This window comes from Trichoderma breve, chromosome 4 (genome assembly GCF_028502605.1).
Source record: "Trichoderma breve strain T069 chromosome 4, whole genome shotgun sequence".
NCBI lineage: Eukaryota > Fungi > Ascomycota > Sordariomycetes > Hypocreales > Hypocreaceae > Trichoderma > Trichoderma breve.
This window is the reverse complement of record NC_079235.1, coordinates 3605549-3632641: the sequence shown is the minus strand read 5'-3', so window position 1 is coordinate 3632641 and position 27093 is coordinate 3605549. Positions and strand designations below refer to the sequence as shown.

The following is a 27093-nucleotide window of genomic DNA, read 5'->3' as shown; positions in this document are numbered from 1 at the left end:
GAGTCAGTCTATCTTCTTGAATTTTTTTGTTGTTTTCTCAATGATGATCATGAGTGGGCATGTATGTCCCCTTGGTCAAAGCCCTGTGGTCTTGTGATGCGACGTCTGAGTTACTCCGAGTTGGCGAGGAACTCAAGCAACAACTGGTGGCCGACAAAGTCGTCGGAAAATGGGAGTGCAGGCTTCAATCGTCAGTCTAGTTCTCGTGACGATTGTAGGAGAGGAGATGGAAGAAAGGCAAATACTTACAGTGGCCTCGCCGAGCTGCTGCTCTGGGCTCTCAATCTCCGGCTGGAGTGTCTCTGGCTGGAATGTAGGCAGCTGGGCTGCAACTGGGGACGACACAGGCGAGACGGAGATGCCTCTGTGTTCGTTGGCAGCTGGGGAGCTCTGGGGTTCTTCCTTCTCCTCAGGGTTGAAAAGAGCAGGAGGAGTGGGCGGCATGGCGAAGCCAAAAGGAGGTTGGGCCATGAGGTTAGGCTGAGCCATGAGGCTAGGCTGGGCCATGAAGTTAGGCTGAGCCAAGTTGGTGTAGTAGCCACCGGATTGAAGGTTAAATGGGTTTCCCATGAAGAAGGGCTGAGAGACATTGCCAAGAGGTGATTGACCGCAGGGGCTAATCTGCTCATGGCTGGGCTTGATGAGAGGCTGGGTGGTAAAAGGGTCAAACAAGTTGGCTCCGCCCATCAAAAGCTGAGCTTCATTGGTAAAAGCGATAGGGTTCTGGACACCCATAGGCTGAAGTCCCTGTTCTCTGTTAGTATGTGAAGTCAATAGGCGATGATAGTGGGAGAGTCAACTTACCTCAGTGCTGTTGAGCACAAAGTTGGGAGGGGTGATGTCAGCGAATAGGTTGTTGTCAAAGAGGTCAAGCTGTTGAGTAGCAGCGACGTTGTCTTGCTGAATGCTCTGGGCCTTCAGGTTGTACTGAGTGGCAGAAGCAGACACAGGGGGGCGAGGCGCTGCGTGACGGACGGGAGTCGGCGTGACTGGGAGTGGGATATCGTCCTCAAGGACAATGACATCGGCATCGGCCTCAGGAGTGCAGAGCACGTCGCCATAGGCTTCAGGGGAGAACTCGTCTTCACCTTCGTCCATAGCGTCAAAGGCATCGGGAAGGTTGATCTTGGCATCATCCAGCTTCTCGTCGAAACCAACTGAGCGAGTGGCATGCTTGTCATCGCTAGTAGGGTCACGGACGTAGCCTCTGACGGTGGGATCATAGGGAGTAGATGGAGAGTTCTTGTGGGCAGGGGGAGGCACCATGTGGCCTTCAGCGAGGAGTTCCTTGCGAAGGCGGTTGACATGCTGCAGAATTGCCTGACCAGAAGAGCCGGGGCGAAGGCGATGAGAAATGGCATCCCAAGGAATGTTGACCTTGTGACGAACACATTCGTAGTGAATGTGGAGAAGAAGCTTCTCAGTCATGCGAGGACCTGTCGAAGAGTTAGTGCAAGTGTTCATGAAGAAGTCAATTGAGCAAAGGGATTGTGATGTGCAATTATCTTACGGTTCCACATGATGAGGCTGCGTCCAGTGACACGGCCATTGCCCTTCTTCTGCTCGCCAGTGGGGAGGTTATGAGTGTAAGCAGTCTCTCTGGGAGTGGAACCAGGTGTCTTGAGCTTGTTGACCTTGGGGGTCCTCTGAGCTTTCATCACCTTGGAAGGAGTGCGGTGGTCATGAGCCGCAGTCTGGCTCTTCTTGGGAGTAGTCTTCAGACCTGGAGTGCCCATCTTGAAGGTATGAAGAAGACAATTGGCAATGAATTGAAGCCTAATTGGTTAAAAAAATGCTTGTTAGTGCTGCATTGGAAGGCATATATGTGTTGGAGATGGGGAATGGGAGTAGAGAAAGAGGTAAGAAACTTGGAGGAATTGTGCTGCTCAAGGTCCAATTACTGCTGCAAAACAGCAGAAAATTGCCAATTGAAGCATTGAAAAGCAGAAAATAGTCACTTACAGTCAATTGATTCGTTGTATGCGTTGTTGCAAAAGATGAATTGGTCGTAAACGTTGGTGCTGCTGTGGTTAGTAGACTCGCGATGTTGGGGAGAAAGAAAGAAGAGTAGCGAGGAACGGGAAAAAGTGGGAGAAAAGACAAAAGTGAGCCAAATCTTCCCAAAAGGGAAATGCAAAGTTTTGCATTTCAGAAATTTCAGAAATTCAGAAAACTTGGCCAGTCTGGGTGGATTGTCTGTCTGGCAGCTGGCAGCAAAGTCGGGGGTGGTTGGGGGAACTTGGGAACTGTCAGATAGACGCAGCATCTCTCTCGTCTATGCGAATTAGTAGCAATGCAATTGGGCATCGTATAAATGAAGAAAGAGATATATAATATACAATTTCTATAACTGTTGATTTACTGCTTGGTGTTGTGTGCTGTTAAGGGGGATTTGCAGCTTGGTGGTGGCCGTTGGGGACTTGCACAGATGTACATGTGTGTAGGTACCTGTTTGTCAATACCATCATCACTGGAAGCTCTGGGCAAAGAAGTAGAGATAGCATGCGAGCAAGGTTGGATTGAAGACATAATCTACATCAGTATCATTCCAAAGTAACCCCTTTGCGCCGTAACCCAGAAAACAACAATCCTCTACCCACTTGCCCCCAAGATGCTTTTACCATACCAAGAAATTCTCAGCTCAACCCATCGCAGCATTGAAGTTACTTGTTAGACCCGAATAACCTCCGCAATGCATACCTGAAGCTGCGATTTGACTTGGAGGAAGTATTGGGAGAAATATGCTTGAGTGAGCCACTGCCATGTTGCGTTGATGCCATAGACTCAATCTCCAAGCAATGGTGGTTGCAAGTGCATTGACTGGAGACGCCATCACTAGACACTGACTGCCGAGTTCTGGAAACATCTGAGACGGAGAACATGGCTTGTTGTTGAGCAAACATAATGTCTCGAATAGCCAGCTGAGTCTGTTGTTGAACTGCATTGTGGACGACTTGGTTGATAGCAAGGGGTAGATTGGTGACAACTTGGGAGAGGTGGTTGACCATGTTAATGCTGGCGGCAACATTGTCAGCCTGAGCTCCGATTATGGTGTTTATAGTCTTGGATTGGGATCTGAATTCCTCGACGTGTTGTTCAACAGTGCGGTAGTGAAGATCAAGCTGACGGCTCATTGTGTCGTTTTGATCCCGTATGTCAGTATGCTCGCGGCGGAGATGTGATTCCAGATCATTCAGAGCATTTTCTCGGTGACGAATAAACTCAAGAGAGTCGTCAAGCTTGCCGATGTTCAATCGCAGAGGACCAATGGCATCGGCCATCTTCTCCTCTACTGTGTTCTCGACGATTGAGTAGATAACCTCGCGAATGTTATCGAAGTCGACAGGAGTCACGGGTGTCGATGGTACTTTGGTGAAATTGGCATCTTGCTCAGCGCTTGCATTTCTGATAGCAACAGACAAAGCTTCCACAGCCTTTTGGACTTCGTTCGTAGAGCTCAGAGCCGGAGAGAGAGCTGGTGACTGAGCTGCGGTGGTATCAAGAGAGTTCCGCTGAACGTATCGAATGGGAGATTCAGGGGGTGTAATAAGACCGGCGAAGATGGGATTCATCTTTTGCGTGTAAGGCGAGCGTGGGATAGCTGATTGGTTGAGATATTGTATCTCGATGCCTGCGTTGGAGAAGGAAGCTGTTCCAGACATGATGGATTGGCAAGACGTGATGATTGGAAGCTCTCGAGATGATGTTCGCTCTCGTGTAAGAGGATCAACTGATGGATTGGGCTTGGATGAGAATATTCGGGATTGATAAAGAAGAGATCAGCTTGCTTTGTAGAAGAAGCTTCGATGTTGTGATGAGATACTAGAAAAGCAATGGTGGCGAGGAGGGAAGAGGTTTTAGTATCAGCAGAAGCACGAGATATTCCGATTGCTAGAATACAACAAGCATCTAATTGTGGTGATAATGAACTGAGTGTCAGTTTTCTGGTGTATTGTCCCCAATACCATCTTGCTGGTGACAATGTGACAATAGCTACAGATTCCATTCAGCAGCTGCTGCATTGCGTTTGCGGGTCCTCCCCCCTTCCCCTCCCTGGAGTAAGGGTACGTCTCTTTTTGTCAGCTGCTATCAGTTCTGAAAAGTGACTATTTGAGGCGGTATGAATACAATGGGACCCCAATAGGATTACTACCCTGCCTATTGGAGTCTGAGAGTCGGTGTTTGCTGAGTCTGAAGTGACAGTGAATCACGAGTGGGCTTGGCGGGCTGCCAGTGGAGAGAAGCGGGCTCCGACATTCGCTACAGTGCAGACAAGGATTTAAGCATTTGGAAAACTTGATCATTATTTGATCTGGAGGTGATGTTATCGTAGCCGTGGTTGAAGTCAAACGAGAAAGGGAAAATGCACATCATTGGTGCCCGTTTGGTGATATTCCGCCGTAGACCCTGGATTAAACTAAGCTAAGTGAATTCACAGAATATCTGAATTGCTATGATAGCCATCTCAATTGAAGACTCAATATCCCTAGCATGTCCATATTGAACCAAATGTTCAGGCAAATGCCCTGCCTCATATGCCAAATCCCAAACTACGATGTACTCATCGTCTCAAATCTCCGGGAGCTACTTCCTATATAGTGCCGAGGAAACGAACATGGCATTACAATGTTCATCATGGCTTGAAGTGCAGCCGGAGAGTGAGGCTGCAAGAGCTTAGACAGAATCAAAGCTAGTGCCAGCATCAGAATGGCCGGAATCGGGAGCATCTAAGATTCAGAGTCAGATCATCCAGGTCATTTAGAATTACAAGATCATGCCGGCAACATACCGGAGAGAGAAGAGTCGCACTCTTCCTTTGGCTCCTTCTTTGGCTCCTTCTTAGGCTCCTTCTTGGGAACTCTGGCCCTGCCCTTGGGAGTCGGCTTCGTGTCCTTCATCTCGTCATCGCTTTCTTCCTTCTTGGCAGCCCTGGACTTCTTTTGGGCGCTGCCTCTAGCAACTCCAGTGGTCTTGCGCTTCACCGGGGTGGAAGGAGTGTTTTCATCATCAGCGCTGGATTTAGCGGCCGGCTTGGAGGCATTCACTCCGTTGGCTTTGAGCATTCGCTCATACCGCTTCTGGCTGTTCAAGAACAACAGGTAGTGGTTAGATGGGTTCATCAAGAGATGAAATGAACGACTTACGCAGCGGCTTTGGAAACAATTCCAAGTTCTTCAGCGACGAGAGTAAAGTCAGGCTACAAAATAAGTCAGACATGTATGAAAGAAGGACTCTTTCTGACTTACTCTTCCATTGGTGGTGTGACCAATGCAGGACACAAGGAAGCGAACTTGCTCAGCGGGATCTTGCTTCGACATGATGTTGAAAAGAGTCGGGCAAGCTTTGGGACTATAAGTAGATTAGGAACACGTGCCATGTCTGGATGAAAGAGGCATAATGATGGGATGATAGGAGAGGGACGAAGAAAGGGTGGCAAGGGACGAAGAGGGCTGATGATGGAACATGGCGAGCGACACTACACTGTGGGTAAACCAGACGGAAGATGATGGAAAGAAAAGAACACACCAGCAAGATGAGCCAAGGTCTGATGATTGAGTATTGCAGGCAATAAAGTGGAAAGATGATGGCAATCGAAAAGCTCAAGAGTGTGGTGGGACAACGAAGGGAGGCGAAGAGAAAACTTGGACGCAAGAGAGATGAGGTAGGTAGGGGAAAAGAGGACGCCTCAGGCAGTTCAGATGCAGGCTTGACACAAGCCAAAGAGAGGTGGACACCAAGACAGCAATGCACAGGTAGAGGAAATGTAGCTGAGAAAGGGGTGTGAATATTGGACAAGTGACCGCCTCACTTCTGGCTCAGGTGGAGAGACAAGAACGAGTGTCCAGGCCAAATGCAATCAAAACAGAAAACAAAACAAAATAAAGAAGTACAAAAGTTGTAATTACCAAGACAGATGATCTCAAGGGTTTTGAAAAGATTGCAATCGAGAATTGCAGCTAAGCGTGTGCAGAAAGTTGAAACTCGGAATGGGAGGTGTTGTGTGGGAGAAGGAAGAGATGCAACTGTCCACGACACACAACAAAATTATGTCTCCGAGAAAACAAAATAAAACGAATTGCGCGTCTGAGGTGTCCAGAGCAGCGAAAAATAAAAACAAAGGCGTCCCTCCAGTTGTAAAACGGGGCAACCAACCTGGCACCTGGACACCTGGCAGCAGAGTGTCAAGTCTCTTGGTGCGTCTAGGTGACCTGAGGCTCACCCGTTGGTTTGTTCCAGTGAGCTTTGGTTTGTGTAATAATTACAGTATGGAGGCAATTGAAATTGGAAATAATCATTACCAATGTCGCTTCTTTGATTCTTGTCCTTGGGCACTGGAAATACGTAACATTGCATTAGATGGAGTAGAGGTTTTGCCGAGCTTGGTTGGCAAGATTACACCCACCAGCAATTTTACTGCACAAAGTAGAGTAATCATGATAGAATCATTGATCCATGGATGCCATTTCGATATATAACCTCAAAAAAGTGACTGCTATATCGCCTGCAAATTGACTGTCCTGTCTGACCTAGCCTCAAGATATCTCTCATCCCATAATCACTGCCCTCCAATCATAAGATCATTAGATGGTAGTCACATCAACAACAACACCCACCACCTTAAGTCTTGTACGTTCTCCTAGAAAAAGGCGCCCTCCTCCATTTCCTCCGACTTAAGATAGTCGTCCTCATCCTTGATATCATCGTCCTCGCTCTCCTCCTTCTTAGCCACAGCCTTTTTGGGGGTTCTCGCCTTAGGCTTCTTGGTTACCTTGCCATCGCCAGAGGGGCCAGTCACGTCGTTCTTCTTTGCCTTGCTGGGGCTACTGCCAGGGGCACCAGTACGCCAGCCGTGGCGGACAGACATCTGCCGGAAGCGCTCCTTGGCACATTTGGCGTCTTTGAGACCCAAATCTCCGGCAACTTTGCCCCAGTCGGCATCAGGCTTCTGCGTCATGTTGTCGAAGACGGCCTTGATGAATCGAAGCTCGTTCTCGCGCAAGCCAGTAGTGACGGAGGGCGAGTCAGAGCTGTCGGCTTTCTTGGCAGGCATGATGGTTGGTGGTCTGCTCGTGGTCAGATGGTATCAGATGATGCAGCAAAAGAGGAAATATCTTACAATGTGTTTGGGGGAACTGATTTGTTGCTTTGTAACGATGAAGCTGGACGAGAGATCCTGGTTGAGGTCTTACAAGACGAACAAGTATGGTGTGGGAAGAGAAGTGGATGGTGGATGCAGATGCAAACGAAGAGGAGAGTGAAGCTTGGTTGCGGGGGAAACAGGGTCGACTTTTTATAGGAGACAAAAGCCCAATTATCAAGAGAAAGCAGAGAGAGCAAACAGCGCATCAATTTGCTTGGTGCTTATATCTGCTGGCACTTGCTGCTTGCCAGGTGGCCGCAATGATGCACTGGCAGAGCAATACTTGACACCTTGTTTTTTGGCCACCCTTATATACGTTGGCTGGCGTTTATAAAGCTGGCCTCGAGAGTGTTTTTTCGTGTATGCGTGCTGCCGCTGGAGAGGCATATTGAAGAGCTTAGGGCATTCACCCCAAGTAATACAAAAGCAACGCCTAAACTAGAGGTCAAAACATTCAAAATGGAATTTGTTGCAGAAATGTTTCCGAATCTACGTCAAAAAGAGATCTCAATAACTAGGAGATGATCTGGCAGTAGGAATCCAAAGATCATGATAAGCGATTCTGGATGCAAGAATATATGCAAATGTACTACGGGTTCCACGAGTGATGAGTGATACGATCAAGATCTGAAAGCAACTTCATTCGACTGTCACCCTATATCAACTAGATAATCTGTTGCTTCATCCCATAGTTTCCCTCAACTTCGACGGCTGTCTCGGCTCCTTCCTTGTAGATAATCTCTCAGCTACATTGCTGCTCAGTCTCGATGAAAGTAGAGTATAGCCCAAAGAACAAGTAGAATCCTCTCAGCAATAGATACTAATCTCGTCAAGAATTTCCAAAGACTGGCCATCCTGGAGCTTAGAAAGGATCTTCGTGGTCTTCCGCCTTGAGATCGACGTTGTCAGATTCTCCTTTGATGGGAGACGAATCAAAGGGGTTGATGTCATCCATGTCATCGCCAGGAGCTCCCATGCCAGCTCCCGCACGAGTCTCAACCTCCTCTTCTTTCTTGACTCCACCGCGGCCCTTACCTTTTCCTTTGCCGCGGCTGGTGGGCGTCTTGCGGACCTTGCTTGGGGTCGAGGCGGCAGAAGAAGTGCTGCCCTTCTTTGGAGTGGTGGCCGTATCGATGCTGATGCCGAGCTTGCGTCTGACTTGTCCAAAGCGAACCTGTGTCACACGTCATTAGTCAAATAGGAAATGAAAAAGGAGACAACGAGATCCGGATTCGAGGTAAGGGAGACAAACCTTGGCGACTTCGGCGTTCTTGAAACCTTGTTCCTGGGCAACGGCATCCCAGTCGATGTCCGCTCTGTTGCGGGTATGCTTGACGATGGCGAAGAAGAACATGGCTTCAGAAGCCGTTGGCTCGCGTTTGTCGGACATTTTAGCCTCACTTTGACGATGCAAGAATTTTAGTTGCGAGAAGAACTGTCGGTGGATGATTATCAGTATTGATCCCATACGAAGTGAGGAATAGTAGACAGGGCACAAGCAGAAGATACCTACTCGAGTTTTGCACTGGGGGAATAACAGATTTACTTACTTGATAGATGGTGAGATGGTGTGCCTTGCAAAAGCTGTGGTGCGAAAGCCTGGGTGTGCTTGTGCGAAACTGAAAGGGAAAAGAAGAAGGAAGTGTGAAATGCAGCAAGGCTAGTGAATAAAATAGGATTCTTGAATTCCACAAGAGGTGGAAAGCTTTCGAAGGAACATTGACTGTCAGGTGAATTGGCACCCTGGTGACAGCTGTTACAACTGGCAGGCCACCTCCCTATGAGCCTACTGGATAGTAAGATCTAGCTGCACTGAGTGATCTGTCAATGGATAAAGCAAGCAGATGCAATATTCTGAGCTGGGAGAGTATCGAAAATCGATTGGGGCTTTATGAGTCGAGTGTGGCTACTTGCATGAAGAAAGAAGCGGAATTAGGGAGCACAAGATGATATTGATGGCTGTGAAGAATACCGGAGAAATATGTAACATACCGGCCCATATCAACACCATCTTGTAGATCAATGCAAATCAAGAGTCAGTCGCAATTGGGCATCAAATCTTGCATTATAAAGTCACAGGCATATGCGAGCCATGTTCAGCGGTCAACAATCAGTATTGGTTTCTACCATATCATCTTGGTATCTAAGATAGCCGAAAAAGAAAAAAAAAGAAAAAAGAAAAGTATCAGGCAGCAAGGTAGTAAGAGCCAGTAAGAAGTAAAAAGGAAAAGAAAAAAAAAGCAAAGAGAACGAGAAAGATAGAAAAAGTAGAGACAGATATGCTCATCCACCTCGTCCTCACTATTATACACATGCCATTATAAACCCCCCTTAATCATTTTTAGATTTCCCTGATTCCCAACCGGTCCAATCTTCTCCTTGGAGATGAAAGAGATTTGCCCAAACCAATTAACCACTAATCGTGGCCAGTATCATCAAGTCATAAAAGAAATTTTGTCGCTCTCCCCACTTCCCTCGTCGTCTTTTTTTGTAGGTTTTATCTCGTATTCGTAGTGCGTCATCTCGAAATCAAAGCCAACTTAGTATTGTTGGTCGTTCAATCGATCATCCCAGTCACCGAGCGGTTGGGATCCGCCAGTGAGAGATAGGCCCTGGCTGTGAAGATCTCCCGAACCAAAGTTCAGGTCGTAGGCGGCGTCAAACGCAGAGGTAGAGGTATGGTCATGGCCAGCATGACTCAAAAAGTCTGAGTTGCCACCAAGAGGTGGGAACATCAATCCGTTCGTATGTCGGATGTCATCGAGAGCAGATGGAGGGATGGACAGTCCCTGAGTCATGTCTTCGCTGCAGGGTGTGAGGAAGCGAGGGTCGAAATCGTCGCATTCATCCATGTAAGGCGATGTGAGTGATGCGAGAGATTCAGGAGAAAACTGACGATGCAATGTTAGACACACGTATCAGCTGCTGTGGTGTCCGAAGGTCTTACCTGAGCGAACGAAGAGACGTTTGCTGAGACCGGCTCTTGCTTGATTGGCTTCTCCTTCTTTGCCTGCACACCCTTCTTCACCTTGCCTGACTTTGCCTTCTCTGATGGCCGACCTCTCTTTGACGGTGTGTGGCCAGTGACGGTTGCTCGGAAGCGAGAGTACCGCATTCTCGCGGCATGGCCGTTGGTGATGGGCTCGATGAGGACGGGATCGGCTGCCACTTGACTCCAATCAATCTAGAGATGAATGGGTTAGAGAGGCTTGATCAGGCGAAGGCAGAGAAGCGTGAACCTACATCTTTGAGGTTCTTCTGCTTCAGGATGGCGAACAAGAAGCGAGCCATGGCATTATCGCTGTTAGGAGACATGATGGCGAGCTGGTGTTGGATCTGAAGTTGATATCGGGCGGATACGTCGGAGTGAAGAGCGGTTGGGAGAAGAGGAGGTTGTTGAGAGTAGATGTGCGGTATGAAGGTAGAGAAATGGAGAAAGATGAAAGGAAGAAAGATGGAAAAGATTGGTCGTCCGGTCGAAAATTTGCAAGACCAACTTATAAAAAGATTAACCGATCGAGAGAGGGTGAGGTCATGGGCGGAAGGAGGCGACTTGAACGTCCGTGAACAATGTGTGGATCAAAGTCCAAGTGAGGCAGAAGTGAGGCTTGGGCTGGACCTTTTTCTTCGTATAGTTCCTCAGGCAGGAAGAAAAAGTGAACAGAAGAATAACAAGGCTTCGACCTCACTCTCACAGATGACTAAATCTTGAAAAGAGAGGAGAGAGGAAGAGATCAGGAACAAGGAGGAGGCAAGGCCTCTCTTATGAACGGCCTCAGCCTGGCAGTTTAGCGGCACAAGCACGATAGACTCACTCCTGCAAGGATCCAGGAACCAAGCGGGCCCCGTCCATCTGTGTTACATTCGTTCATTTTTTGCTTTCCTTTTCCTCCCCCAACTTCCCACCGGGCTGAGAAATCCGCATGCCGAATGGACGCCCCCCGAGCGTTGTCTAAGACCAAACCAGATATCATCTGGCCTAGGGCCTGTTGTTGCCTGGATCTGGCGCCGTTCCGGCTCGAGGGATAGCGATGGAGCACAGTGGGTTTGACGGGGGCTGCAGCGCCTAAAGTGGACGTCGCCCGCTAACAGGGATTGAGGGGTGTGCTGAGAGGCCGCTGTTAGTGGGTGTGGCTCCCTGTAAGCCACCGCTAAAGTCGGGGTTGATGTGCATCACATTGAACAATGAATGGTTCTTGCATCCAAAGTCAAATAAAAGGAAGAAGAAGAAGAAAATGAGTCTATATGAATTGATTCTTCTTAATTCATTTTTGTCTGTCGGATAAACTTTATTGTATGCAACTGCGTGGATCAGATGGGAATTGCCACCACAAACCCTTGTAGGTACAAAGTATTACCGAGTGGCCATCCCGCCAAATTCCAATCGCTACAACCCAAGGAAAAAGCAAACTCGAACGGCCAAGCAAATCACAGACAACTCATAGGAAAAAGAAAAGTCAAATAGAAAGGAAACAGGGATCCCTCTTCCGGCATGAGAGACTGAAACCCCGTGTGACTCATCTAATTCCCACTGCGAAGAGGCAAACACTAATGCGTAGCCTGGCAAAATTGCTCAGGAGGGGCGTTGCGATAGAAGAAGCTTCTTTCGGCGACCCAACCAAGCAATGGTTCTCAAAGCCATTTAATCCCTTGTAAGACTGCATGTAAATCTCAGAAGAGCAGAGAAAGGGCCCCTTGCTTTTTAAGTGATTGATATGCGACATGATAGACCTTTCTGCTGCCTTGGGATATGGTGATGCAATTGTTCAATTCTGCATCTACGAGTACGGACTTGCTCTACAGGTTGCTTGCATCAACCCTCTCGCTCGCTCGCTCCCTTTGCCTCAATCGAGATGGCCGTGTGTGTAGTGAAATACGACGAGCAGCCCATTCCCATCCTCACCGATCATTTTCTTCTGGCCGCCCTTGTGCTTGCTCGGAGCTAGCGGGTGTCATGCAGAGAGGGGCGAACTTTTGCGCTCTGGCAACCAAAGCGACTGTGTTTTTTATCGCGACTCAATTTCACAACCAGAGGACAAGAAGAAACGCGGAAAATTTGCTTCATAACAAATCACGACATTTAAAACTCATTGAAACCGGTTTCAAAAGTGTCCATGGTCGCATCCGGGTGTCGCAGTGGTCGCGGGCGTCGTGGAGGGGATTCGGATGAGGTGCGTCGGGGAGACGCGATGGGGCGCGAATTTTTGGGGATGCGACGACGCTGAGCCACCAGGAGAGTCGCCAGGTTTCCGCGAAAGCACGTGAGACCCGCTCCACATTTCACTGACCAAGAGTGACCAGTCTTGACCAACCAGAGGCGAGAGGGGCGGCTGACCAACCAGGGATGATGACGTACTCGTATCTATTGGTCCGGATGCCGTGATGGGCTTTTTGAGGCTTTCCCTTGGCTTTTATCATATTGGCCTTTGCTTTTTGCTGGCTTGGCTGAGATTGAGAAGGGAGGGAGACACGGGCTGCTGCCGGGGTCACGTCGGGATTACATCTAGATTTCAGCTACAAAGTCCCGATGCCCGCTTCCAGTATTCAACCCAGCACGGAGTACTTGTGCAGTTCAGGTACAGAGGTACTGCCTTGTCCGTCTCAACTTGTTGCTGCATCTTCCCCTTGTCCATTCTTACTCATCCCTCAAACTTGTCCAAGTAATAGCCCAGAATACCCACCTTGTACCCCATACTCTGTAATTCCAAGGCATCTGAGGTCCTCGTATGTACGAGCCATGCACCAAGCGCAAACCAGCCCTACTCGAAGCAGAAGGCTGTTGCAGCAGCTCCCCATCAAGTGCAGATCTAGTCTATCTGGAGCGAATTAGTAATGTCGCTCCGACTTTGACTCATTCCCCCGTTTCCATCATTGCGTCGTGGCCAATTGCATCAATGGCGAGCCACCACTTTTCGTCCGACGCTTTCGTATCGTTCGATTGCTGATTGTCCAGCTTGAACCATATGCTAAACTGTACGTACCTCAGCTGTTTCTCGTTCCCCGCTAAAATGAAACTTTGACGGGTAAACCCCGTGTCAATGTCGGCTAAGTCCCAGCATCGTTGTCTCCAAGATGGATACAATCCGCTCTCAGGCCTCGCTAGAGCTTGTAATTACGGTAGACAAGCTAGAAACTGTTTCGTAGACGCTGTTCAAAGGGAAATTCCTAACTTGCATCTGCACCACCGTCGCATTGCTCGTGTTTCAGCGCCATGGCACAACATGCCCGACACCTCCAGCTCAGCTCCGACCCAGCTCCAATCGCCCGGATTAACTGTTGATCCGCAATCCGGCTATCCTGTCGCCTCTAAGCACGGGCCCCTTTACTCCACGGCTCCCCAACATCCTTCTCTGCTATACCTCCGTACCCCATTCTTCCACTACCAATTTTGCCATTGATTGCCCTCTGCTCTTAACAGCTTCTATCTCACCGCAGGTCACCAAGACAATCCGGCCTAGAGGCTCATCGACCCACCGCCTTCCTGGCTCAAGCTTGTGTTATTGTTTGCCATTTGGCTGCTTTCTTTCGGTTTATTTCATATTCATCGTATTACTTCAATAGTAGGTATGAACAAGAACTGGAATGACAGGGCAGATAAAGATCTGTTCTTCACCATCTTGTCCGTCAAGAACATAGGCGTTATCAGTGGCGCAGAATGGACAACCATCGGCAATCATATGCGCGGCCTCGGCTATGGCTTCACCAATGAAGGATGCCGGTAGGTGTCTCTTATACTTGTCATCATTTTCGCATCGTGCCTTTTTTTTCTGTTTCAATTTCTTATCGCGAGTATCTGGGCTTTGACTGGATGGAAATGAGCACATCACGTGCAAAGATCATCATCGGTTGGCTATGCACTCATCTCTAGATGCGCATCCAACTGTTATGCCGGCATGCTGTCGATCGTGCCTCGACATCTGAGCATCACCATTCCCGCTTACACTAGGCTCTGCCAATTACACTGATACATATACATATCTATAATATACATACCCTTCATCCACACTCCGTCTTCACGCTACTTCTGTTCTACTTGATCTACCCTTTGCTGACAAGATCGCAGGCAACACTTTCAGGGTCTCAGGAGAGCACAAAACAAGGCCGAAGTGGATGGAAGTCACTCTGAAAGTGCTAGAAGAGCTGACCCAACCTTGAATCCCATCACTAGAAGACCAGGGCCTGGCCGGGGACGCCCCAGAAAGTCACAGGCCCAGGAGTCCGATCAGCCTGACGCAAATACCGCTGATAACTCTCCAACTGGTCTTGCTGCTGGCGTACCTACCACGGTTTCTACGGTTTCTACGGTTTCTACTGCTGTCCCGACGGTGCTTCCCGGAGCTGTCGTATCCAGTCCTATGCCAGGCCACGGCCAGGTTATGACTGCTTCTGCTGTGCCGCTTCAGCAACAACAGCAGCTTCAGCAACAGCAACTTCAGCAACTTCAAGCTCAACAACTTCAGCCTCAACACCAGCACCAATTTCAACAGCAACAACAACACCACTTCCAACAACAAATGCAGCAGCACCAATCACAGCTCCAGCCGCAGCTCAAAACAGAGATGCATGATGCTGATGGCATCTCTGTCTCTGCCCAGACACCGAATGATATCGCTTCTAACCATCTGATTGGATCGGAACCCGGGTCGACAACCTCTCAAGAACAGCTCCAACTGGATGCTGTGCAAAGTGGTGATGATGAGGAAGAAGAAGAAGAAGATACAGATGAACATCCTTCCAAGCGACAAAGGTTAGACCCCCACGACCTCGGCCAAGATTCAGCTCTCGATGACGAAGCTGTGCTGGCGCTGGCCGCTCACAACGGCGCGGACGGCACAGATCCGTATCCCTCAAAGTAAGTCATACGAGTGCTTTCAACGATTGCGGCCAATACTAACAGATCGCGGTAGCTTTGGGTTCCAAGATGGTCAGATCTGAAACTGGACGTTAAATGGAGTATCTGTGTAATGGAATGATTATTTCATTTGGAAGAGGTAGCATATTTGCTATATTTGGGCGTGTTTAGCGGGTTGGTTGAATGTCTCTGTTCCCCTTTGTCTACTTTTCCCCTTTGGCAGGTGTATTAGCGTTTTCTTGCGGAGTTGACTCATTGGGACTATAACTTTATCTCTAGGTAGAGACATAATTGAAGTGGTATGAGGAGTGGAACGGTAAGCAATTGGGGATGTAGATGGATATATAATGATTGGGTCGGGTGTTTAAGGAATGTTTGGGGACTTGGAGCTCAAAGTCTCATCCCCTTATGCCAGTTGGTTTACACCTTAGATATAACACTAATAGATTGCAATGACTATCCAGAATCTCGTCGTACATTCGGCGCCTCAGCAAATACAAAATATGCTTGTAGAGAAACGAAAGAGTTGTGAAATCGCATGACTTTGTGCTAATAGACATGTAATGCTGGATAGCCGCCTCCAAATAAGTGCATCATGTATTGGGTGCGAGCATAATGTGAGCTTCCATTGAAGCCAATTCACCGCCCTCCGATTCCCCATCGTCGGCCAGTTTCCAACCGCCATATAAGTTGCATCAGGCAGCCGGCAAACATCGCCTCCTCTCGCTCAACCTACCACCTCCAACCTCGAAAACCAGCCCCGAAAAGCAACGAGTTGGATTGCCAACCCCGAAAAGAAACAAGTACGATTGCCAGCCCGATAAGAACGCACCATGGCTCCCGAAGCTGCTTCTGCAACTACCCCAGACTCGGGCACGGGCTCTTCTTCCAAGCCTGCTGGGACTTGGGATAATATTGCGTTGCTCAACGATCTTCTCGTCGCCTTTTATCAGGTGGGCAATCAGGCGGGCAACTTTAATACGCAGACCAATGAAGCGGTCGTCGCCTTTATGACCGCCCAGGGCCATGTAACCTCGTGGAGTGCCATACGGTAAGATTAGGTTTCTTATGATCCTTGCTACTCCTAGATATAGTCGTCCGTCCCCTTCAATGGTCTCCTTTGATCTGCTCGGCAGTCTTGATCAAGGCTGTATATCTGGAGACACTGCTTATACACCCCCTTCCTTTCTACAAGCTTCAATCGCATCTTCAAAATTCATTCACTTTTTGCAAGCCTTGTTATTTCCTTCTATCTCTGCTACCTTTTATACCTTTTCCACTTTCGCCAGTTTCCTCATCTTTACCAACTCTATTCACCACTTTCGCTATCCATCTACCGCCGTTATCTTCCTCTCACAACCTTCTACGAAATTCTTTACCTCTTACAACCTTTCTTTTCCCTTTCAACACCATCCATAATTCTCCACGAACATCATCCGCAGCACCAAGAATGGCTTCTTCTCGCCAGTTGATGAAGTGGACCCCCCAGGTTCACGAGGATATCCTCGTATCCGTGTTCTACAACTTGACCCTATCTACTGAGGATTGGGCAAAGGTGATGAATGATCTCAAGGAGATGGGCTACACCTTTTCTGAAAGTGCACTTCGGTATGCCAGAATTATTTGCCTCTGTACTCTTTAGTACCGAGACCACATTGAATTCCCCATGCGCTTGCACTTCACTTCACTTCACTGCCAGTTGGCGGAGAGCCAAAAACCGGCAGAATAATCTACTACCACCTATATATTCTTGCTCGCTGTTTTCTGTTTACATTCTTGCATCTCTTCATTTCACCCTACTTCAACAAACCTGTATCCCAACTCTCGCACCCCAAGTCCATTCACTTCTCATCACTCTCCATTCTCTTTCACAAGTTCGTACCACTTGATCATTTTATTTTGCAATCATCATGGGAGCCACAAAGTCTGCCAACGCTTCAACCACTGGTAACAAGCCTACTCGTGGCTGGGATGCCGCTGCGCATGAAGCCCTCCTCTTGTGCGTCATTGATGAAGTCAAGGGTGGCAAGGCCTTCTTGACTGAGGTCACCGCAAAGATGCAGGCTCGGGGCTATTCCTACAGCTACGACGCAATCAAGTACACAGTTTCTCTTTTCAGTTCTTCAATACCTCCTCGTACTAACCCACCTTGTGTTTCTAGTCAGCATGTTCAGAAATTGCGCAAGAACCGCGATACAACTGTTCTCGGTGGCCCAACGGACTCTGGTGCTGGAAGCGCCAAGACTCCTACTCCTCGCAAGTCGGCAACTCCTCGCAAGCGCCGCACTCCCAAGAAGGAGATGATTGATGAGGACGATGATATGAGTCTCAAGTTGGAGGAGGCCATTGAGGACGAAGAAATGCGTAGTCCCTCCATCCGCCCTCGTAAGCGCGCCAAGTCTGTTGCTTCGTAAGTTTTCAAAGCTTCTTGTTCTGCTTCATAATACAAATGGAATGTCACTAATGTCACTTCTATGTATAGGACTATGGACGATGAGATGGACGACGAGCCCAAGCTCGAGGACGACTATTAAGCTTGTTTGAAAGCTATTCAGATGGATGCCACTCTTTTGGGATTTGATATACCGGTTCAAACTAGTGGACGCCCTGCAGGTTATGGGATAAGGATTGGAGAAAGGGTTAGCTGGTTGAGTGGCATTTACATCGGGGGACAAAATATGGGCATTTAAGCAAGCATATACCGTCTTCTTTAGACAGGAAATATCTGCAACGCAAGAATCTGATCTTTGACTACATTTCTCTCTGAGTTCGTAACTAGTGGCCTGTATCTTTCAGGGTGTGCATGGGCTCTCTGATCACAAGATGGCTGTCTGCTTAGTTGCAGGAGCTTCCCATCAACGGCATTCTACGTATTAAACATGCCTACTTTGATATGAGATATCTATTGAATAATGATCTGGGGCGCAACTATCCTACATGCTTGCAGCCATCCAGCGTACTAGTCAATCATACATTCTACCATGAGATTAGAGTGATTGATAGCCAACACCCACAGACATCTACGCTTTACGGCACTATGAACACAGAACGCTTCATGTTGGGGACGCAGTATCCTGAACGGATTACCACCTGCAGGCACAAGTCACCAAACTTCTAGCTAATAAACTCTTCAATGTTCCTATCGGTACGCAGTATATAAGGATGGTCTATTACGAGGAATTGCGAGTAGTACGGCCTACTTGCTGTCAAAAGTGAATCAACATACTCTGACCTATACTATGCGTCTGCTACCAAGGAAGCATTCACCATTCTCATGTATAGCTCAACGTTGGCTCACATATACATTATTAAAGCATCACTAGATGAAAAATTAGGCGTAGTCACTGCATGAGCACACATAATTTGAAGGGACTATAAGCAAGAAACTATCAGTTGACATCAAAGTGAACAAAAAGAGAGATATCACGATTCTGTGCACCAGAGAACATAGTTTACAAGTCTTGAGCAATACAATTTACACCGCCCTGCTTTTCTGCTGCCCAAGCTCGACCACCTACTTATATCCCGTAGGCTCGAGCCCTCTTCCACTCAACCTCTCCTCTTCTTCCCCCCATCCTCACTTCACATCAGAATCCAAAGCAGCAATACTTTGCCTTCTTTGCAACTCGTACCAGACCCAACCACCCACTAAGCAACTCTACTACTTCTCCCTACATCACAACTCATATCCATCCATCATGGCCCCTGCGGAAAAGAAGTGGGATGACTCTGCCGAGCGTGACCTCTGCGTCGCCATCATTTATGCAAACCAAGATGGCGCCAAAAAGAGCTACAACTGGCCTCGCGTCGAGGAGATCATGACCAGTCTTGGTCACACCTTTACCAAGGACGCAATGTCGTAAGTCTGACTACTCCCCCTCAGATTTTCTCCCAATATCCAACCTTGTTCCTACACTCCCTCGTTTTGAGCACTAAAGGCTAACAAAGATATCCTTCAACAACACAGCCAGCACTTCAGTAAGACCATCTTGAAGGAGTTCCGCGCTCGCCACCCCGAAGGCGACACCACCGCAACTCCTCCTGCCAGCGCCACCAAGCCCAAGACCCCTCGCAAGTCTGCCACCCCTTCCAAGAAGCGAACCAAGAAGGTCGCCAAGGGCCAGGACACCGAAGATCAAGAAGACGACGATCTCGAGGCCACTCCAAGCAAGAAGGCCAAGAAGGAAGACAAAACCGCCACTTTGAAGAAGGAAGAGCCTGATTCCCAGAGGTATGTGAAATCTATCTACCCATTTCCTACATATGCAGATAGTTCCAAGTTCCTCCCTCTCCCTCCCTCTTCAAAAAAGACGCCTTCAAACAGTTCAGCTGACCGAATTTTTCTCAGCGGCGACGACGAGAGCGAAGAGAAATTCAAGGCCGAGGGCTCAGACACCAAGGCTTGATACTTCTTGATTTTGCTTATTCTACTCGGTGGATATCCCTCGCGATGGGGTCGAGAATATGGTTCATCATGGGTGCTATTTAGTTTGAGATATTTCGCAAGAGGGCGGTTATTTAACGGACATCATACGCCGGCTGAAGATCTGGATGAGACTGCAGGGAGCCTGCTTTAAGCTTAGTAGTTCTGAAATTTGAATCGTTGAAAGCATTTGACGAATCTACTCCTCTGGTGATCACTCTTCGTATGAATTGGCTCAACAAATGGCAGCCCAAAGTCTTGCCTGGTGTAGCTATATGCATATGGAGTCGTCCATGTTTTTGACAGGGTCTAATTGGAGGCGAACGATTTCCTACATTGAACTGAATTATAGATTTAATCATGGTACACATTTGCGAAAAATAGAGCTATGACTTCTATGCTGCGATTCATCAAACCATCCTATGTCACAATTTCCCAGCCCCAAACGCCACATTGCAAGTGTAAAAGTATCAACAATGAAGCGCCTTCATCGTGGTCGCCGGCCATCTAGCCTGTTTCCATCATTTGGTCCCTTCTTGTCTGGGGCTTTCGACTTGTCGTCAGCATCTCCCTTTCTCTTGGTAGTTCCACGCAGACTCTGTCCTTGACCAGCAAAATGGGGCTTGGAGGAGTTTTCCTTATCCTGCCCCTTCTCAGCATCCGTCTTCAGTGGCTTCAGTTCGTAACCAAAGAAAAGTTTGTTGGGAGGAAGACGAAGGGGTACGGGAGCGCCGTCTCGTCGTCTAGGGGCCGCGGTTGTGTCGACCGGTACTGGCGTTGCAGGTTTCGGCGTTGCAGTCTTGCTTCCCTTCTTGGCCAATCGCTGGCCTTCTCCAAGGAAATTGGTCGGCACGCTGGTGACTGATGGAGCAATAGAGTTGTAGTTGATGGCCTGAGCCATGGTCCCCTGACTGTGCAAAACACCACCAGCAGGCACGCCACCCATGGTACTCCTTGGTGTACTGGTTCCGCTCTTCCTCTCAGGTTCAACGTATCCAACAGGTGCCGCAAACTCGACCGAGACATCAGTTTCAATCATGCTAACACCCATCTTGTCCGTCTCCGGTTTGACGTCTAGGACCGCAACTCGGTAGACCTCGTCATTGTACTCAAAGTTGAAAATATCGCCTTTTGTAAGGGTTGCAAAATTTCTGAATGCTTTTTCCAAAACTGCCTTAGGGTCGCTAATATCGAGGAAGTTGACGGATTGTGGCTGCAGTTTGACCATTCTAGCAAGCTCCAACGAAGTCGTTCGAATCTGGATCATATCGCCTACATCCAAGGCCAGGGTCTCCATCATCTGTCGATGGTTAGTCTATACACAAAGAGAAGGCAGTGGCCTAGAGCATCCAACAACTTACCCACTGGGGGATATATGCACGACCCTCCTCAGCAATGAACTCCAAAACACCGGCATGCGAGTGTTTGCCTTTTTCGCCGTTGATCATTTCCATCAGCAAAGGCCACTGGACGTGAAGCTTGGAGACTTTGTCCAGGGCTGATGGCGGAAGAATGATCTTGGAACCGAAATTCAACTCTGGCCGTTCGCTGCCCGGCGCCATGATGAGGGGGTAGCATCTGTAATACTCGTCGAACCGCTGGATTATGGGTCGTCGGCCATGGCGTGCCATGTTGTAGAGGTGTTCCGGATTTCCGGGATCGTAGCCACCAAAGCCAGACTTGCAAGATGTTAGCAGAAGTCAACAGAAACTATGGGAGGCGATGTGCCAAACTCACCATCATGGCGTAGAGTAGGTAGGCAGCAGGCGAATATGACACGAGGCAGACTGGCAGCAAGATTATAGAGAGGCCCAAGGGAAGATGGAGATTAGCACGGTCAAGCCAACCTCTCCCAATATTCCCAAAGAACAAGAATAACTTTTTCGACGTCACTGATGTTCCTGCAGCGTGTTCACTGTCTTGATAAAGTACAAGTCAAAAGTCGAGAAAGGCGGAAGACGTGGGGTTCGCTGTGGAGGCAGCTGTGTGTGACGCAGGTACCTCCATCTTATCGTAGAGCTGCGACCAACGCCAAAAAGTTAATCCCGGTCATCGAGCTTCCCTGCGCTAACACGCGCCACTCATTGCCCTCTCAACACGTCATCTCTAATTGACTATATCATTAACAATTATCTCTAGAGGCATCCTATAATTGGCCGGCTCTTTTGACCCGATTCTCTGCCTACGACGCGAGAACAACGGGCGTATCGGCCGAGCCATTCTGTCCTCTCAAGGCGCCATGTCTTCTCGATACTCTGCGGCGCGGCCCAAGCGGGCGGGCGAGAACTTTGCTCGAACGCACTACAACAACGAGGAGGATACAAAGCGAGTCAAGTTTGATGTGCGCAATCCGTCCATCTTGGCTCCAGATGCGCGAGAAGACGATGCGGTACTCGACGCCGACGTCATAGGCGGCAGCGGTGCCACGAAACGAGGTGCTGTGAACCTTGACGGCTACGACAGTGATTCAGACAATGAGAATTTCAACGCGCGAGCAGGCAGCCGCAAGAAGGGAACCGTCAATATCCTAGAGCAGCTGGATAACTACGATGCCAAAGGAGGCAGCAACAAGGAACAGTCGGGCGGACCTGTCAACGAAGATGACGACGATGACGACATGTTCGCGGCCGAAAACGACGACGAGCCAGGAAAAGAGGAAGCGAATGGAGAGGATGAACACTTTGAAAAGTCTGGTAGGAAGAAGAAGGACGTCAAGTTTCTCGATAACGCCCAGATTGAAGGTCAAGTCCCAATGAGCAAAAGTGGCGGCACCATCCGCCTGGACGAGCGGGAAAGCAGCGACGACGAAGACGATCTGGAGCTTGCGATCCAGGAAGAGGGAGTGGACGAAGAGGTAGGCGCGGGCGGCCTAAAACGCAACGCACCAAAAGTGGAAGCTTTCAACCTCAGAGAGGAAATGGAGGAGGGCCGCTTTGATCAAGACGGCAACTACGTTCGAAAGGCTAATGACCCAGATGCTATGCATGATAGTTGGCTCGAAGGCTTTAGCAAAAAGGAGATGAAGAAGGCGGCAGCAGCGCATGAGAAGCGCGAGGCAGAAGCTCGAGAGAGACGCATCCAGGAAGATGAAGTCTTGGTCTCAGAGCTGCTGGCAGCGTTGATCCGGAGGCTAGAGAAAACAGAAACCCCCTTGGAAGCTCTAGCACGGCTAGGCAAAGACAAGACAAAGACCAAAAAGGTCCCCAAGTGGAAGCTCAAGAAGCTGAACAAGGGTGCAGAAGCTATGGAGACAGATCAAGAGGTGACTGTCGACCCAAAACAAGCCGAGGTTAGGCAAGCCATCGACGCCATTACGGATGCGGCTGATAAACTACTGAGCCGCGGACACGAGGAGATCTACGATCAAGAGAGAGAGCTGTTGGTTCGTGAATATCGACGTGAGACTGGAGAAGATTGGGTCGACGCCAAAGTGGAAGATCAGCCCCCTGCCACCGCCAACGACGACGACGACGTATCTGTTCCAGCTAGCGGCACCAAGTGGGAGTTTAGATGGACGGACGGGCGTGACAATGCTGCAAAGCAAGGTCCTTTTGACGGCCCCACGATGAAAGCTTGGCAGGATGCTGGATACTTTGGCCAGGGCGTCGAGTTCCGGGCTATTGGCGGAGCTGGAGACGAAGGTGCGTGGACCGCGTCGGCTGATTTTTCATGACGACTCAGAGCAGGCGAGCAAGCAAGGAGAAAAGAGTACCCGTATATGTGTGAGAGCCGAGCGAGCAGACAAGCGAGCGGGTAGAGCCGCTCCCTCGCGTTCTTGTGGCTTAATTTTCGTGCCGGGCAGACTTGTGAAAGTGGGAACATTGGAGCCGATGGGCATCTACAAGCAGCATCTCGTTGGTCGCCTCTGGACAGTTTAAGGCTCTGCACGTCCGTCCCGGCGCCTCTGCCGCGGCTAAAGAAGGGCACGGTACTGGGCAGACGAGAATGCAACCGCAGATGGTTCCTGGAACTCCCGATCTCAACGGGGCCGGACGGGCTGCCCATGGGGCGATCTGGGGTCGCAGGCTTCTCCAAGATCCCACAAGCCGTAACGCTCCGGCGCTTGTATTCCGCAAAGGCCCTAGGGGAAGCGCGATGGCAGCCGAGCTTTGCCGCCTGGATGCAGCAGGATGCAGGGACCGATTCGTTAACATGTACGAGTAGCACTAGCAGACAGACGTGTTGATGTAAAGGTGAAGAAATTGAGGGCATCGCCAACCTCGCGCGGTGAACTCGACACCCGAGTGCAACAAAGAGGCATTTAGGCCCTTAGCAATGCCAATTACGAGACGTGACTACTGCTTTGGGAAACGGCTGGATGAGCGATTTCCATTATTCACCACTTGCAATTCGCACACGCCACCGTTTGCCCCCTTATCGTGCCGTATCAAGTCATCAAGTGTATATCCGCATGCCCACGGAGAAAAAAGTGCGTATCACTGCGCCAGGCGAGGCCACGGGGTGCGGCATCCTCTGGCCAAAGGGTCAAAAATGATTAATTCTCCCACTGCCGCCACGGCCGCTGTCCGAGAGCGGCCTCGCGGTGACAAAGTGCTCCGTCTTTGACGGGCTTGGCTTGTTGATGATGGGATTTGGCCCCCCCTGTGGCAGTCTAACGGCCAACAAAAAGACAGCGAAAACTGATAATACGGCCGCGGCAGCACCGGTGAAACGTGGGATGGGCTCAGGTTATGGGCCGTGTGCATGAGCATGAGCATGAGCCATGAAGCGGATGGCGGCATTTTGTCAGATGGTTATTTCCTTCGCTCGGGGTTTCCCAGAACATGCTGCCATGACCTCATCTTTGCCCTGATAGACGCTGGGCGGCAAGCCTTACTCCTGACCTGTCCCTTTTTTTTTCTTCTGTTCCGCCCTGTGCTTGACTACGGCCGGCCAACGCCGGTGGAGTTGGATAATAATACAGTATTGGAGGCGGCCGGGCGTTTGTTGGGAGGCGAATTCCCGTCCCTGGAAGCGAACAGCGCCCCGCCGGTTCCGTAAAAAACAGCGCAGCGCCTCGCCAGGAGCAGCCCTAGCCTTGCGGCGAATTATTAAGAACGGCCAGATGTGGAATCGTCGAGATCGAATGTTTGAAATCTTGGGAGCTGCTAGTTCAAGGCTGTCGGTGAGCTGATGTAAAGGAGGCAATGTAACGGGTGTTGGTTGTATGGAGGCCATCCATCAATGCTATAGTACGATGATGGATTGATAATTTGGCTGTTAGGTAGTAGGTACTCGCAGGTAAACGGACGTTGCTTGCCTTATCGAACAAGCACCTCCCTGCATTGTACGTCAAAGTCACGTCAAAGCTGCAGCGGCGTATCTCGAGGTAGCTCCCAAGTAGCGCCTCACCGTGCCGGCCGAGGGCAGCAACTCGGCGATACTCGCACCCCCCAACACTGCGCCGCCCGGCAGCTAGAGGCTATACCACGCAGCTACCGCTCAGCTGTGTAGCATTTGCTAGCATTTGCCAGCCCAGCCCAGCATTTACCTGGATGGCCATCCATCCCATGCCAATGCCCTGCGGCGGGTCCAGTGTTTAGACGCGTCTTCTGGCTAGGTAGGCATTAATGTCGCTCATCCGATGCCGCATCACCGTTGTGTCAGAAACACTATTAATCTTTCCACCTCCCACCTGATTTCTTTATCCTTTTCCTCTTCTCTTCCTCTCCATACCCAGCCCTACCAAGCATCCCTATCGTATCAACTTTCAACTCCAGGTTAGTACTCATACCATTCGATATCATGTTCATGCTCCGGCCCACGCTACGACTGCTGTTCGCCTGCCCCTCCTTACTGCACTCGTCGCCTTAGCTACCCCGCCAGAACTTCCCTGCGTCACCAATTTTTTTTTCTCCCTTATTTACCCCTCCTCCCTCCCACCTCAACAGCAGAGATTTTGAAGCTTACCACGCAGAATCATCAATCGCAGTCACAAATCAGCTACAATGGCTCCCATCAAGGTCGGCATCAACGGCTTCGGTCGAATTGGACGTATCGTCTTCCGCAACGCTGTTGAGCACCCCGACATCGAGGTCGTCGCCGTCAACGACCCCTTCATCGAGACCACCTATGCTGTGAGCCGCGTCCCCCCTCTTTTTTTTTCTCTGAAAAATGCCCCTCCTCAGCCCAACGCAAACAATGCCCAATTGCGGCTGGAAAGAGACGAATAATAAGAGTGCACCGCTTGAATGAATCTCTTGATATCATGAGATTAAAGAGCTTCTACGATGGTGTTGTCATCATGGGAGGGAATTCTTCTCAAGCAATGGCAGGAGCTGCAATGGCATTGTCGACAGATGAGCTACACTTAATGTCTCAAAAGTCGTCAACGTCGGACAAAATTCCAGCTCCTTCGTCTCACGCCACTACCCCTCACTACATGTGCAGCTTCATTGTTCATCCGCTAACCCGAGACATCACTAGGCCTACATGCTCAAGTATGATTCCTCCCACGGTATCTTCAAGGGCGACATCGATGTCGATGGCAAGGACCTCGTTGTGAACGGCAAGAAGGTCCGCTTCTACACCGAGCGTGACCCTGCCAACATCAAGTGGAGCGAGACTGGCGCCGACTACATTGTCGAGTCCACCGGTGTCTTCACCACCACCGACAAGGCCAAGGCTCACTTGGCCGGCGGTGCCAAGAAGGTCATCATCTCTGCCCCCTCTGCCGATGCCCCCATGTACGTGATGGGTGTCAACGAGGACAAGTACGACGGCTCTGCCGATGTCATCTCCAACGCCTCTTGCACCACCAACTGCCTGGCTCCCCTCGCCAAGGTCATCCACGACAACTACGGCATCGTTGAGGGTCTCATGACCACCGTCCACTCCTACACTGCCACCCAGAAGACCGTCGATGGTCCCTCCGCCAAGGACTGGCGTGGTGGCCGTGGTGCTGCCCAGAACATGATCCCCAGCAGCACTGGTGCCGCCAAGGCCGTCGGCAAGGTCATCCCCTCCCTCAACGGCAAGCTCACCGGCATGTCCATCCGTGTCCCCACCGCCAACGTCTCCGTTGTCGACTTGACCGTCCGCCTCGAGAAGCCCGCCAGCTACGCTGCCATCACTGAGACCATCAAGAAGGCTGCCGATGGTCCCCTCAAGGGTAAGTAACGAAGATATTCACAACCATTTACAGCAGAGTGCTAACTATTTGCAAACAGGCGTTTTGGCCTACACCAACGACGATGTCGTCTCCAGCGACATGCTCGGCAACACCAACTCCTCCATCTTCGATATCAAGGCCGGTATCTCCCTCAACGACAACTTCGTCAAGCTGGTCTCTTGGTACGACAACGAGTGGGGCTACTCCCGCCGTGTCCTCGACCTCCTGGCCCACGTCGCCAAGGTCGATGCCTCCAAATAAGTGTTTGTTCTGAGATGAGATGAGCCCAGGCTGGGGGCCATGAAAAATCATTGTCGTCTATAGAAACACCAAAAAAATAAAAAAAATTAATAGTGAATACTGAAGTGTGTCCTCGTACAGAGTGGGCCGGCCTTTTGATAGTTTGGCATTGCCACAACAAAGTAATGACAATTTGCTCTCATGCTAGTCTCTGTCTGTTTTTGAATCGGTGATGTATGTAATGGCTACCCAAGTGCAGATACCGTATGTATGTAGGACCCCTCTTCAACATGCCATAGAGGAGCTTGGATGATCACAGTCGTAAA

The 27093-nt window shown here is 49.7% G+C and overlaps 13 protein-coding genes across 13 annotated transcripts; 6 read left to right on the top strand and 7 right to left on the bottom strand.

Moving 5' to 3' along the window:
* Window positions 1-110: 110 nt before the first annotated feature.
* On the bottom strand, window positions 111-1736 carry T069G_07359 (uncharacterized protein; the record flags this gene model as incomplete). Its single annotated transcript, XM_056174569.1, has 4 exons — window positions 111-182; window positions 250-747; window positions 805-1436; window positions 1511-1736. The coding sequence occupies 4 exons, from the start codon at window positions 1734-1736 to the stop codon at window positions 111-113; spliced, it is 1428 nt and encodes a 475-aa protein (XP_056028148.1).
* A 927-nt stretch (window positions 1737-2663) lies between these two features.
* On the bottom strand, window positions 2664-3662 carry T069G_07358 (uncharacterized protein; the record flags this gene model as incomplete). The annotated part of the gene is made up of 1 exon (XM_056174568.1): window positions 2664-3662. The coding sequence occupies one exon, from the start codon at window positions 3660-3662 to the stop codon at window positions 2664-2666; it is 999 nt and encodes a 332-aa protein (XP_056028147.1).
* Window positions 3663-4674: 1012 nt separating this feature from the next.
* T069G_07357 (uncharacterized protein) lies at window positions 4675-5318 on the bottom strand (the record flags this gene model as incomplete). Its single annotated transcript, XM_056174567.1, has 4 exons — window positions 4675-4727; window positions 4790-5082; window positions 5145-5197; window positions 5247-5318. The coding sequence occupies 4 exons, from the start codon at window positions 5316-5318 to the stop codon at window positions 4675-4677; spliced, it is 471 nt and encodes a 156-aa protein (XP_056028146.1).
* A 1319-nt stretch (window positions 5319-6637) lies between these two features.
* On the bottom strand, window positions 6638-7051 carry T069G_07356 (uncharacterized protein; the record flags this gene model as incomplete). Its single annotated transcript, XM_056174566.1, has 1 exon — window positions 6638-7051. The coding sequence occupies one exon, from the start codon at window positions 7049-7051 to the stop codon at window positions 6638-6640; it is 414 nt and encodes a 137-aa protein (XP_056028145.1).
* Window positions 7052-8003: 952 nt separating this feature from the next.
* On the bottom strand, window positions 8004-8531 carry T069G_07355 (uncharacterized protein; the record flags this gene model as incomplete). Its single annotated transcript, XM_056174565.1, has 2 exons — window positions 8004-8315; window positions 8394-8531. 2 exons carry the CDS (start codon window positions 8529-8531, stop codon window positions 8004-8006), a joined length of 450 nt encoding a protein of 149 aa, XP_056028144.1.
* A 1150-nt stretch (window positions 8532-9681) lies between these two features.
* T069G_07354 (uncharacterized protein) lies at window positions 9682-10456 on the bottom strand (the record flags this gene model as incomplete). The annotated part of the gene is made up of 3 exons (XM_056174564.1): window positions 9682-10032; window positions 10089-10325; window positions 10385-10456. 3 exons carry the CDS (start codon window positions 10454-10456, stop codon window positions 9682-9684), a joined length of 660 nt encoding a protein of 219 aa, XP_056028143.1.
* Window positions 10457-13707: 3251 nt separating this feature from the next.
* T069G_07353 (uncharacterized protein) lies at window positions 13708-15076 on the top strand (the record flags this gene model as incomplete). The annotated part of the gene is made up of 3 exons (XM_056174563.1): window positions 13708-13859; window positions 14205-14993; window positions 15049-15076. 3 exons carry the CDS (start codon window positions 13708-13710, stop codon window positions 15074-15076), a joined length of 969 nt encoding a protein of 322 aa, XP_056028142.1.
* Window positions 15077-15826: 750 nt separating this feature from the next.
* Window positions 15827-16535, top strand: T069G_07352 (uncharacterized protein; the record flags this gene model as incomplete). The annotated part of the gene is made up of 2 exons (XM_056174562.1): window positions 15827-16044; window positions 16436-16535. The coding sequence occupies 2 exons, from the start codon at window positions 15827-15829 to the stop codon at window positions 16533-16535; spliced, it is 318 nt and encodes a 105-aa protein (XP_056028141.1).
* Window positions 16536-16903: 368 nt separating this feature from the next.
* Window positions 16904-17527, top strand: T069G_07351 (uncharacterized protein; the record flags this gene model as incomplete). The annotated part of the gene is made up of 3 exons (XM_056174561.1): window positions 16904-17091; window positions 17155-17403; window positions 17476-17527. 3 exons carry the CDS (start codon window positions 16904-16906, stop codon window positions 17525-17527), a joined length of 489 nt encoding a protein of 162 aa, XP_056028140.1.
* Window positions 17528-18691: 1164 nt separating this feature from the next.
* T069G_07350 (uncharacterized protein) lies at window positions 18692-19399 on the top strand (the record flags this gene model as incomplete). Its single annotated transcript, XM_056174560.1, has 3 exons — window positions 18692-18852; window positions 18961-19224; window positions 19342-19399. 3 exons carry the CDS (start codon window positions 18692-18694, stop codon window positions 19397-19399), a joined length of 483 nt encoding a protein of 160 aa, XP_056028139.1.
* Window positions 19400-19903: 504 nt separating this feature from the next.
* On the bottom strand, window positions 19904-21159 carry T069G_07349 (ubiquitin fusion degradation protein UFD1 domain-containing protein; the record flags this gene model as incomplete). The annotated part of the gene is made up of 3 exons (XM_056174559.1): window positions 19904-20716; window positions 20778-21095; window positions 21154-21159. The coding sequence occupies 3 exons, from the start codon at window positions 21157-21159 to the stop codon at window positions 19904-19906; spliced, it is 1137 nt and encodes a 378-aa protein (XP_056028138.1).
* Window positions 21160-21655: 496 nt separating this feature from the next.
* On the top strand, window positions 21656-23089 carry T069G_07348 (GYF domain-containing protein; the record flags this gene model as incomplete). The annotated part of the gene is made up of 1 exon (XM_056174558.1): window positions 21656-23089. One exon carries the CDS (start codon window positions 21656-21658, stop codon window positions 23087-23089), a length of 1434 nt encoding a protein of 477 aa, XP_056028137.1.
* A 2275-nt stretch (window positions 23090-25364) lies between these two features.
* T069G_07347 (glyceraldehyde 3-phosphate dehydrogenase, NAD binding domain-containing protein) lies at window positions 25365-26788 on the top strand (the record flags this gene model as incomplete). The annotated part of the gene is made up of 3 exons (XM_056174557.1): window positions 25365-25493; window positions 25843-26527; window positions 26586-26788. The coding sequence occupies 3 exons, from the start codon at window positions 25365-25367 to the stop codon at window positions 26786-26788; spliced, it is 1017 nt and encodes a 338-aa protein (XP_056028136.1).
* Between the last annotated feature and the right edge of the window lie 305 nt (window positions 26789-27093).